Source organism: Bidens hawaiensis, unplaced genomic scaffold, assembly GCF_021521415.1.
Source record: "Bidens hawaiensis isolate Kalapana, Puna unplaced genomic scaffold, B.hawaiensis_p1.1 tig00061151_1, whole genome shotgun sequence".
Taxonomy (NCBI): domain Eukaryota; kingdom Viridiplantae; phylum Streptophyta; class Magnoliopsida; order Asterales; family Asteraceae; genus Bidens; species Bidens hawaiensis.
Window position 1 is genome coordinate 8,172 of NW_027501012.1, and position 13,600 is coordinate 21,771.

The 13,600-nt window shown below is 36.4% G+C and overlaps 1 protein-coding gene across 1 annotated transcript; it reads left to right on the forward strand.

Moving 5' to 3' along the window:
* The first annotated feature begins 4,735 nt into the window (after positions 1 to 4,735).
* LOC143603275 (carbonic anhydrase 2-like) lies at positions 4,736 to 6,820 on the forward strand. Its single transcript, XM_077080112.1, has 7 exons — positions 4,736 to 4,850; positions 5,441 to 5,566; positions 5,807 to 5,972; positions 6,146 to 6,199; positions 6,280 to 6,365; positions 6,477 to 6,582; positions 6,656 to 6,820. Exons 1-7 carry the CDS (start codon positions 4,798 to 4,800, stop codon positions 6,818 to 6,820), a joined length of 756 nt encoding a protein of 251 aa, XP_076936227.1. The 5' UTR covers positions 4,736 to 4,797.
* The last annotated feature ends 6,780 nt before the right edge of the window (positions 6,821 to 13,600 follow it).

Sequence of the window (13,600 nt, forward strand, 5' to 3'; positions counted from 1 at the left end):
TTTAATGTTTAAACTCAATTATATAATAACTAACTTTGTTTAGTGGTAAAGGGGTATGACTCCCAATCAAAAGGTTGTGGATTCTAATCTCATTTGAGACATGTTTAAGCCTATTTATACATATTTGTTTTTTACGCAACCCAAATCATAACGAATGAAGCCAATTTAAAAATTAAATGGTTTAAACTCACCAAAATACTCTTTTTACTTAAGGTCCAAAATATTTTTCGTCCTCTGCCTGTTTTTTTTTTTCAATTCTCGGAGCCGCCCCTACGATGACGGTTACTTTTTCGTTAGATTGTCCTCAATGAGCTAATAAACGGGTCATTTTCACGCAAGGCGATCTCCGAGAATTTATATACCTTGGCCAAGCCAAAAGAAAAAGGCTCGTAGACCCTAACGAGTAACAAAATATATAAGCTAGTTCTTTTAAACGACATTAGCGTTATAACAATAAAAATAGCAAAAAAGAACAAAAAAAAATATAGTAATAAAATTAAATACAATAATACGCTAAGTCTAACCGATGATTTGTAATTTCTATATATTTAAAATCGTTCGACCTAATAAAAAAATTTTAATCACTCAATTAATTATCCAAATATCCAATTGTTTAGTAAAATAACGGAACATCCATAAAATAAAATAATCAAATTGTAAAATTTAAAATCATACCTTGGTGTGAGTCACTAAGTTGCTATGGTGATGGCTGGTGTTCTGTTCAACGACGCCGACGGTGGTGGACTGTTGGAGATGGTTGTGACTGGTGGCAGAGAATTGAATAAGGAGGGGGAACGAGAACGACGAAGCGTGGCCACAGCCCAGAGAGCTTATTTCGATCGGCGTTTTTTTAACTGGCTATTTTTTTATTATTATTATTGATTTTACCATTTTGGTTTGGGCTAAACAACCTAAATTTTATCGAGTTGATTATGTGTAACATCCCGAAATTTCCAAAATGATATTAAATATATTACTTAATAATAGAGGAAAGTTTACTCGGGTTATCGGGAAATAAATAAATAGAGTAGGAGTTGGTATGGGTCGGGCTAGCGTTGGGTAGTGGATATGGGTTTTGGACTTAGATTAATGGAGATGGGTTAAATGAGAATGAGCCTTAGGTCCATGGGATTTAAGGGATATAAATATCCCCTAAAACCCCATACCATCATTCTTTCCATCTATTTTCTAACACACTCCAAAACACACACACCACACACCACCAACACCGTTGGCCGGCCGAGGAGAGGAACGGACAGATCCGAGAGAGAGTGAGAGCTAGTTGTGATTAACAAGTTGAACAGGATCCAAACAAGCTCAAAAAGGTATGATTTTGGATCTTTGAAGTTTAAAGATCCAAGCTTTTTAGTGTATAAACGACCGGAAACGGTTGGGGAACGTAGTGGGTGATGTTAAACCATAGCAAGGGTGTTAAAATCGCCAAAATGATTGATAAAAACCACCACCGCGGCGGAACTGGGCAACTTCGCCTGCATCTGGGCAACTTCGCCTTCAAAGCGATAATTCGCCTTCAAAGCGATAACTTCGCCTGAGGCCAAGTTCGCCTAACTGGTAACTTCGCCTAAAGCCAAGTTCGCCTGATGGCAACTTCGCCTAAAGCTAAGTTCGCCTGATGACAACTTCGCCTAAAGCTAAGTTCGCCTAAGGTTTAACTTCGCCTAAAGTCAAGTTCGATTAGAAAATAAATTAAAAATCTAATGAAAAATGTGTTAAGACAGTTAATGGAAATAAAATTTTTCCAAGCTGACCTGGCAGCTCGACCCCAGCCAGGGGCTCTGCCCCTTGGACCCTGCTAGGGGCTGCCGCCCCTAGACCCCGCTGCCAGGGGCGCTGCCCCCGGACCCCCGTTCGTTGTGGGTAGTAGTTAAGACTGGAAAGATGATATGAGTAGTGATAGTTGTTTGATACGTGTACTTGTTATACAGTCAGCCGTGCACAACTGAAGAAAGGAATTACGATTAACGGTGAACGTAACCGTGTCAGGTGAGTTTCTAGCCCCATTCCTTGTTATGTTTTCGGGGCTGTGTGCATACTCGATGTGTTGTTAATACATTTATCCTAAGTGATAAGTGTATGCCATATGTGATATATGTGATGGATATGAATGATTACTTGTCGGTACGCGAACGATCTTCGGATATTGCGCGTACTGTCAGGTTAAAAATAAAGATACGAATATTATATATCGAAGATGTATGAACATTACAAATGAATACTTGTCGGGGCGTGAACGATCTTCGGATATTGCACGTATCGACAAGGGGTATGGTTGTTAAATGAATGATGTAAAGAACGCCTAGAGTGTTCTTATGCTATAATGTAATTATTGTATATGTGAAGTATGTGTATACAGGTACACGAATGGTATGTGAGTCCTACGTTCGACATAGTAAGTTAGGGTGGCGAATCCCTCTAACTCCTGTTGGACATAGACTTGGCAGGTGATGGCGTAGTTAAGGACTGCGAGCCTTATACGTGATGTAGATAATAGATGTAAGCATAGGAAAGGACTGTGAACCTTATACGTGCTGATTTTGTAGCATAGGGGAGGACTGCGAACCTCGTACGTGCTATGAATTAGGTTGCAACATAGGGAATGACTGCGAACCTTGTACGTGTTGTGGATGTATGTCAGCATAGGAAAGGACTGTGAACCTTATACGTGCTGATTTTGTAGCATAGGGGAGGACTGCGAACCTCGTACGTGCTATGAATTAGGTTGCAACATAGGGAAGGACTGTGAACCTTGTACGTGTTGTGGATGTATTATGGTATAGGGAAGGACCGCGAACCTTGTACGTACCATAAATGGTGAACATAGGTAAGGACTGCGAACCTTGTACGTGTTCACAACCTTGAGTACGGGTATAGACTATGAACGTACTCTCGGTAGACTGAGGTTAGTGATTGTAGATATATATGTATGTATGGTAGCAAGTATGTACGTAGAACAGAAGGATAACTAATGATGTATGGATATGTATCTACGGATAAGTATGTATGTGTATGTATTGTATGGCGTTCGATTAACTAGAACTCACTCAGCGTAGCTGACTTTTAGTATGCACGCAGGTGAGCTGATTACAGAGCTAGCATGAGGATGACGCATGACATGGATTGAACGGCTGGCATCTGAAGAAAGAAGTAAAGATGTTTTAAATATAAAGTTTTGTGTTATGGTATCAAAGAAAAGATTTAATGTTTTGTAACAAATGATTGATGTTTTATATTCCGCGAAAAGTTTTAATAAACTCTGATTTGAAGAACTGTGTTTATGAGTAAATCCGACGCTAAATTAGGGCCACCGGGTTCGGGGCCTTACATTATGACTAAAAAATTTTTTGGACCCGATAATTTTAAAAGGGATCAAAATCCAAATATAATACATATGGATTATTTTTTTAAATATATATAAATCCCAAAAATGGGCCTTGGCCGAGGGTGCGGCTCACACCCTCAAGGCCGGCCCTGTGTTCACGAGTTGGGTGGTCAAACCCGACATGGACCCGAGAATTTTACATGAAACCAAACATGACACGACTCTAAAAATCATGTCTAGCACATGAACCCAATTTTATATATTAATATTCATAAATTTAAATTTACGTATTATTATTTTTATAAGTTAAATCTATATATACTATTAAAGATTGTTTCACATGTCATTCAACTATAGTAACCAACTAAGATGCCAACTAATACTATCATCATTTATTGAATTTCTAACAAAGTTACAAATATAAAGTTAAATGTTGTGTTAAATGAGGTTTTTACATATTTATGAATTATAAAATTTTATTTATCATTATTTATATCTTATGAATCTATAAGTTATTTTATTATTTATATTATTAATTTTAACTTTGTTGTTGTATTTTTTTAATAAACTGTGTATTATGTAGGCTATATCCTAATATAGCTTATATCAACATTGATGGTCCACATAAGTAGTACCGCTTACCAAATGTTTCTATATGCACATAAATTGGTTTGGCTTGATACATTATCTCAACTGTACAACTGGTCTGGTGACTAGAATCTCATTATATTTTACTTTTTTGAACAACGAATTTTTTTTATCGTGCGTGATACTTAAATCCAGGACCTTCCAAACTCTCTCAACCTAAAGTGTTAAAGGTTTTTCCTACCATATTTTATTAAATATGTCAAAGTTACTTAAAATTTTAAAACATAAAACACACAAACAAACAATCTAAGTTATTACATAAACGCATTTAGAAGAAACAAAAAGTAGCTAAATGTATTAAACAAGTCAATCCGTAATCCCTTGAGGTTCGACCCAAACACAACCCGTTTAGCTAAACATGTTTGCTAGTTCAATCCGAATCCCGTTTAAGCGAATCTCAAACCTGAGAATATCGTGTTAGGTTCATGCCGTTCCAGAAATCCTTAGCCCCTGCCAGCGAAAGTGTAAAACTATATATTGCCGGTATAGATTGGTATGTATTATTGCCTTATTGGGTCATGTTTGAATCTTTAAACTTACGAAGGAAAAACAATATAAAAAAAAATTGAAATAGAAAAAACATAGACCATGAGATATGTTTGTAGCAGCTATAAATAAGGTGGTTAATGCAACGTAAACGTATGTGGCCTTGCCTCCTCGTCTTCATCAACCATCAATTCATGCACCGATCAGATCAGATCATCACATGATTTATCATTTTACTTACAACATTTCCACCTGCTTTGATCGAAACCGATTATATATAGTTTCTCACTCACACTGTTATTGCCCCTTGCTTGGTACAAGACATGGCTGAAGCTTTATGCGCCAACGCCATTGAAGGACTCAAAAAGCTTCTCAGGTACGTTCAGCGAATTGCTTGTGAACTATTCGGTGGGAAGAATAAATGAACCAACATGAATAATGCATTTCGTTTGTTTAACTTATTAACTATATGAACGAACACGAACGATTGTCATGTTCGTGAACGTTTGATAAGGCGTCTGTTTATGTTAGTTAATTTTTGTTTGTTCATTAAAGGTTTTTTACATTTTTTAATGGCTTTTCCGATATCATATAGATTTAAGCAAAATTATTTACTATAAACAAAAATATGTATATAAGTATTACGTGATTAATTTATATGTAAATTAACATGTGAATATGAACGTTAAAAAACAGCAACACAAACTTGGTAGCTGGACCAAACCATTGACACTGATCATTCGTTATTAGGCGAATCAAATAAAGCATTGTTAAATTCATTTTCTTAATGAACGAACACGAACAAGAAATTTCATTCGGTGAACATGAACTAGGCTAATATAGGTATCGATCTCAATTAATGTTTAAATTTGTTTTTGATTAAACAAAACCGTTACAACTAAATTGTGGTTATATAACAAATCGTTCATATTTTGTATCGTTTTCTTATTATTGGTAGTTTTGCAGCGAGAGAAGTGATCTTGAAGCTGTCGCTGCAGCGAAGATCAAGCAACTTACAGCGGATTTGGAGGCAGCCACTTCCGTAGAGAGGATCAAGACCGGATTTACACACTTCAAAACTGAGAAATATGAGTGCGTCTATGTACTAAAACATCATGATCAATGTTATTTTGTAGAGTTTTTTTATTTGATTAAAAACTGTATGTTAAAAAACATTATTTAAACTGTTTTGTTATTTAGAAAGCTAACAAATTTATGAATTAACGGTGACAAATCAATTGTAAATCGAAATTGGTTCTCGTGTCACTACCTAACTGTCAATATGAGTGACATAACATTTGGCTATTCTTTACTCCCCATTTTTGTGTGCAGAAAGAACCCGAGTTTATATGGTGAGCTCGAAAAAGGACAACACCCGAAATACATGGTATTTGCCTGCTCGGATTCCCGGGTTTGTCCATCTCACGTACTAGAGTTTCAGCCAGGTGAAGCGTTTATGGTCCGAAACATCGCAAACATGGTCCCACCATATGACAAGGTGATGCTATTACACCACAGGTCTTATTAGATAGAAAATCTTAGTTAATGTTTGATGCGATTGTTTTACCATTAGGAGATATGGTTTTATATACAGTCGATTAATAATATATAATACCTTACAGAGTTTTCATTAAGTTATATTGTTTAACTAAATAACTGCTCCGTTCGCAGACAAAGTATTCTAGTGTAGGGGCAGCTCTTGAATATGAAGTGGAACATCTAAAGGTGATATTAGAATCTAGTTCATACACAGCCGGTTTTAGTAATTATGTCATATACAATATACACAAAGTTAATGTTATCAGGTAGAAAATATCTTAGTCATGGGACATAGCTGTTGTGGTGGGATTAAAGGGCTCATGTCTATCCCAGAAGACGGGACCACTTCTTCGTAAGTATTAATATAATATTATGATGGATCGATTCTCTCATTGTTACCGAATTAAAGTAAAGTTATGCGCCATGTTAAATTTGTAACTAGTTGAATGATCTATATGGGCAGTGACTTCATAGAGGATTGGGTGAAAATATGCTCAAGTGCTAAAAGCAAGGTGAAAGCAGAATTTAGTGAATTGAGTCTTACAGAACAATGTAGCAAGTGTGAAGTGGTAAGTTACAATATTTGTACATTTTATGTAAAAGCCAAAGTATGTGTATAAATGGATTAATTCATACTTGCAGGAAGCTGTGAACGTGTCTCTTGGGAATCTATTGACGTACCCGTTTGTTAAATTGGGAGTGATGAATAGAACACTTAACTTAAAGGGGGGATACTACAACTTTGTCAAGGCTACATTTGACATTTGGTCTCTTGATCATGGTGTTTCACCCCCTCTTACCGTTTAAGTTCTTCCTATCAAATAATGCGTGCTAAATTTCTCATGATTAAGGTGCAGACTAGGAACCATCTAAGCTACATGTTTGAATAAACTGTGCTAGGAGAAAGATAATGTCTTTCTGTGCCTTGTATTAAATTTGTAAGTTTTTGTTTACTCTTTTATAAACAGGATATATATAAATAACAACATGTTGAGTAGCTCTGTTAGTTCAATTTGAGAAAAATAGTAGTTTTTTCAACTGGTCTGATGAAAAAAGCCCGTTAGGGTCAATCACTGTCTCGATATCTCTCTGAATCGTGTGTGAATCATAAAAATGTTGCAGAGGTACTCTTGAAATTTTAATCGGAAACTTCATAAAGGTATAAAAACAAGTGTGTTTATGTTCGGAAAAAAAGTGTACCGGATTTAGAAAAAAGGCTTTCCTTTTGGCTGACCTAGCTTTGAAGGAGGGGTAGCCTCTGCTACCCCTCAACGTTTCGCCGGTTGTGTAAAAAAAATTTTGATTGGTTTTCGTGTTTTGTTACCCCTGAAAAAAAAAATAACGTTTCCCCTATGATTTTAAGCTCAACCAATTTAATGCTTAAACCCAACAAAAGTCCACTTAAATTATAAAGCCCATATCAAAAAACTCAATAACTCAATTATAATTCTTTTATGTTTAACAATTAAAAAAAAAGACCGGATATTGTGAGCACTAGTACACAACCGACTGCTCTCTGCCTCTCTGGACTCTGCTCACCACACACCACCAGTTCACCACGGCTTCTGCCACCTGCCGCCACCTCCTCCTCCGTCCGCCACTAGCCAACTCCTAACCTCACCTGGCCACTCCACCTCCGGCCTATCCTTCTTTCCGGTAAGATTTCTTGTATTTAGGAATTTAAGGTTATGTTTAAATTGGAATTAATTTGGGATTTAGGATTTATGTTTGAATTGGAATTGATTAGGTATTTAAGGTTATGTTTAAATTAGAATTAACTAGGGATTTAGCCTTTAGTTTAATGTGTAAATTGGCATTGATATTAGGTTTTTTGTTCAAATGTTGTTTAGAAAACTTTGAAGATGAGTAAACAACCTCTTATTAGCAAGCTTTTTAAACGTAAAAAAAAAAAGAAAATGATGACATCGGTTCATCACCAAGTTTAAATATTCCAACTTCAAGTTCAAACATGTGCTACTCTTTTATTTTCTTATTCAATTAACTTTAGTGTTTATCAATATTTTTGTTGAGTAAACTTTAAAACTACTCATTTTGATCTGATCGAAAATATCAATAAAATCATTGTATTTGTAAGTTAATAAGTTTGAATAATTTTACAATATCATTAAACAAACAAGTTTAGGTTATTTTAATGCGCCCATTATAAACCAACTTGTTTTAATCCGCCATTGCAAATGAATTAACCGGGCGCCCGAGCCCGGGACGCGCCAAACGCGTAACCAGAAACCTGCACCAGCAAAGAGTGTTACTGGGCTCCGCTACGCGCGAAACATGTAATCAAGCCCTGTAAACACAAAACCGGTAAAAAAAATTTCTTTATGTACGGTTAATTTTTTTACGCTACCCCTGAAATTAGTTTCTAGATCCGCCAGTGCCTTTTATAGCTGGAAAGTCATCGTTACTTTTAGTTGAAATGGCATAAACACTTTGTGAAAGAGTTTGTGAGTCGATTGCTAAAATGGTTGGTAGTTATGCGGTTACATTCGATAGAAACTGTGTTGGAAGGAACTTCCTCAACAATAGCTTAGCTACTACTGATGATTGGCTTATGCCATAAGAAACTTGCTTATCAACATTATAGTGTTGGATTTAGTTACTGATCCGTTCGTTAAATATATATGGCTTGCGGCACAAAGGAGTCTTGGAATGCAAGTAAAGTTAATTAGATGGTTATCAAGTTTGGATTAATTATCTTTGTTTTTATTAGAGTCCTCGTTATAGTCTAAACAAGTTTATGTTTAGCCATATATATCAAGTCAGGGTTGTAATCAAGTTTTGAGTTATTTTCTTATTTAATAGAATTGTAGAGCTTATTCCAAAATTAATCGTTTTACTCAAATACCCCCCATGAATTAGTTGATAAGTCTGTTACTCAAAACAAGTTTATGTTAGTCCACACCCCCCATGAATTAGTTGATAAGTCTGTTGCGGCTCATCAACCGGTTACTATAGACGATCAACAGAAGTAATTTCCACAGGCTTTCAGACAAGGTAATCAAATCGAGCTCTCCACACCTCTTAACTTGTATCGGGATATATCAAGCAAATCTCATTTGGATTATCTTAACATGTTTTTCACAATTATATTTTGAAGTGAGATTGGTGAAATTTCTATACGAATTTTAAAGTTTACAATTATATTCAGTAAAAACATAGAATACTAAGATTTAACATATGAACTTTATTTTATCTTTATTTACTTGAATTGGTGAACGTTTTTTTTATCGTAGAATACTAAGATTTAGACCCGAGCAGGAGATTAGTGACTCCTTGATACGGTAGATTTGAGATTAGGGGCTTTCTTGTAATTAGGTAATATCATGGGGGTATAGATGTAAATGTGATATCATGTAACCGTGTTCTTAAACAATACGAACCCTAATGAGAGAGCAGCTATGAATTTGCTTGGAGTAATCCATCTTCTTTACGTTTCTCTCTCTCAATTCTATCTCTTATAATTCTGCACGTATCACTCCTATATGTGACATGCAATATAAAAAGAAAATACCAAAAATTTTTTAAACTTTTCCGCACGGTCTTACAAGATCAAAGTGTAAAGAAAGAAAACCGGTCAACCGATTTTTCTTACCCAAAGGAAGGTAATATGGATTATTTGGCGAGCCGTGATGTTTAATTTTTAACAAAAAAATGAGCATGTTCCTAAAATTATGAAAGATATCAAGACAAATAGCTTCATACGAGTAAAATATAGTTCAAAGATGAAAACCTTGGTTACAATGTAGTTTTAATTTTGAAAATATACTCTTGTAATTTTTTTCTCTGGCTCTAGCATCTTGCTAGACGTCTTTGGTTTTATTCTATGAGTGAGGCATGCGACACGCTATTATTGGACCAGTTTTTTTCTCTTTTACCATTTATCTAAGGCCATCACAATCATAGTCGTCTCATCACCGCTACAGCCCTTGCCGAAGAAATGTTTAATTACATTAGGGATGGTATCGGTACTGAATACCATACTGGATGAATCGGTTGGGTGCTGTAGTATCGGTACTAGTATTTTGGTACAATGCTTGCTTTGGTTTATTTTCCTAATCTCTATCAATTGTATCAAATTCATTTGTAACCATGGATAATCAAGAAACCAAAGATTGCATCAAATTCATTCGTAATTAATAAATGGTAATACCAAAGTCAAAGAATTAGAAACTCTGAAAAATCGTATCAAATTCTATAGAAAAACATGAAAGTAAGGTACAGGTACCCGCACCTAATACAATACCCTAGAAAACTTTGTGTATTCCAACCGAAATTCAATTCCATAATACCGAAACAAACCAGTCCCGATACAGTTTCTACAAAATACCTAAAGATGATCTAGAATTGGGTCAATTACGTATTAGAAGTTGACAATCGAGTGGTATCAATAAATCCTGATAATAATGCCCGCAGTGAATAAGCTAGAACATTACAAGCATATGCATTCAAACGGACAAAGATACAAATACAATGTCGGTATTCAAGAGGAAAAAATATACCCATAACATAAACGAGCTCAATATCTATCTCAAAAATCCCGTCCCCGATTTTCCAAAAACTTGTTACCAGTACCGATATCCAATAATATTTTCTCACCCTACCATAATATGCATACATCTTAAGCCTTTTAGGCTGGAGGTCTTTTTGAAAGCAACTTCTTTTTTCTCATAAAGGAGGTAATGTCTGCCTACATCACATCCTATTCATACCCTACAAATAACTTTTGTTATTTGTAGGATTTACCGGGTAAAATTGTTGGGGGCCTTTAATAGTTTTTTTTAATAGCTTTGGATCACCCAAATACCTGAGTTGAGTCTTCCTGAGACGGAATGCCAACTGTCCATACTGATTTTAACATTTTATACCTGACTTTATGAGGAAACCCACTACTATGAATAGGGGTGTCCAGGCTTCTCATTCTTCTTAGGCCATCTAGCCTTGTCACCTAAATCCTGCATGGCACAAATTACACCACCAATATCAAGGTTAAAGCAGTATTTGGATATTTTAGGATATTCTTCGTCGTCTTCGTCTTCTTCCACAGCATTGATCTTGGGATTATACTGCTTGGAATAAGGCTTCGGTCTGAAGAACTTTTGTGGAGAGTCGGACTTCCTATTGGTAGACTCGTATTTCAGGATAACCAAGTTTCCATGAGCCTTCTTGTCATCCTCCAGCCGAATGTATCTTAGTGCCCTGTTTTTGACTTCGTCAAGATAGAAAGGAGAATCCTTCCTTAGTCCCATCTTGAAGGCTTCAACAGCAGCTGCCATGTCGAGGTTGGGAATTTCCAAAGCTTCCTTGCTAAATCTGATTATGTAATCCCTTAGGGATTCATTGTTATGCTGAACAATTCTATATAAATCACCTGTCATTTTCTCAAAAGATCTACTACAAGAAAATTGATTATTAAACAAGTTAATTAAATGAGCAAAGGAAGTGATAGTATTGGAAGGAATACTTAATAACCATTTGAGGCCCTGCCCTGTTAGTGTTGAACCAAACCCTTTACATAGACAGGCTTCTTTAATTTCTGCGAGGATAGGGTTGACCTCCATCATTTCCCTGTATTGAGCCACATGCTCCTCAGGATCCGTAGCGCTGTCATAAAGTTTCATGTTGGGCGTCTGGAATTTCCTAGGGATCTCCACGTCGCATATGGGCCAAGTGAACCTGGAAAGTTTGTGACTGCCCGCCGGGAGCTATGGGACGGATTATCCCGGGGATACTGGAGATCATGTCCTTCATTTTTTGTAACTCCCTGGCTATATCAGGAGATATCCCCTTATCCTGCACAGATCCACGATTAGTGTATAAATTAGGATTAAGCAAACTGTTACCAAGATTCTGGTAAGGTCTTTGGTATCCTGAGCCAGAATGGTTAATTCCTCCATTGATAGTATACTCAGGATAAGGTGGTGCCTGCATAGGGATGTCATCTCCAACTTGCACTTCTGAGGACATCATAGGGGATTCTGACGAAAATATGCCGGCTGGCATGGTTGAGCGAGGCTGCATGCTGATGGAGCCTGGCCTCGTTGGTCCGGGTAACTCCGAGGATACCGAAGGAAAAGCTCCCCAGTATCCTGATTGCTGCTGTGGTGGAATCCTTGCTGATTGTGTCCCTAAGGATCCGAGATTCTGAAGGATAGAAGATCCTGGAGAATCAAAATCAAGGACCCTGGGCAAGATTAGGGTGGCCTCATGCCCTGGTTTCTTCTTGATTCCTTCAATCTCCTTGAATAGCCTTGAGTTGGTCTTCTCTTGTTGCTCCATGTGCGTTTTGACCTGTTTCATCAAAGCAAAAATATCATTGTTAGAAATAACCGGGTCTATCCGTGTGGAGGACCCCGCGAATGGTGGAATTTCTCCTCTGGGCTGAGTATTTTTCTTCGACAGTGACGGAGGTCTTGGGTTGACACTTGTAGCTGTAGTGACCACCGGAGCAAAGACTGAACTGGTTTTTGGTTGTGAGGCCATTGTAAAGAGAATGAAGGTGAATGAAATAAACAGAATTAATAGATTAAAGCACCGTTAGCCTCACGGTGGACGCCAAATTGTTTTGGTAAAAAATTAATAACAGTGATTTCGTAACCAAATTAGTAATCGGCACTTGGTGCTTATATGAAAAGAACGTAAAAGTGATTGAACACAAAGATTTGTTGCGAGGAAAAAACCTGTTATTCTTAAGATAACAAGCAAAAAATCCCGGACGGTGAAAACTATCACCACCGGTTTATTAGTAACAAAGGTGATTACAATGGTGGAGCTTAAACTTGATCGTGATTACAGAGAAAGGGAGTACTAGTAAGTCTCGTGTGTCTAGAGTGAGTGTTATGATCCGGTTTTGAGCTCTATTTATACAAAAATAAAAAGCTAACAATATGGCCTATAATTTAGGAAACTTTGGAATGATTCAAATTAGCCGTTAAATCTGTTAATCAGCATATTTCCTTATTGGCCACGTTCTAATAACAGCAAGTGCGAGTTCTCGGGTGATCAAGCAACCGTCTTTGACCTGGTAAACATGGAAAGTAGCAAAGATCGTGTTAGTTATGTAATGTAATTAGGATACCTGTTACCTTGGAGGATACCACATCCTGAATCTGCTCTGAACATAACCTTTGCTGAGGATACTGAAAATCTGTGCCCTAACACTAATGTCAGAAGAAATCAGAAATATCTGACAACAATCAAAGACAAGAGCAAACAAATATCAAGGGAATGTCAGATAGAATAGTTAACTTCTGTACATTTGTTGTAACTCATGCTGAAATGAGAAACTTTGTAAACTGAAAAAGGGTATTTAATTTCCTCTGTTCTAAATAAGATATTAGCATACAAATCTTGTCAATACACAAGAATGCTTATATTCAGTATCTTTAAAGGATAAAATAATCAAGTGACTGAAATCAAAACTGACATTCAAAACCGATAACATGCTGATTTAAATTATCATCTGACAGATTCATCCAGTTGGATGAATTATCTTTATTAGGCCCACACATGCCATATCAAACATCATATGTAAATATAAAATGACTATAAAATTCTATTAAGGTTAGTTCA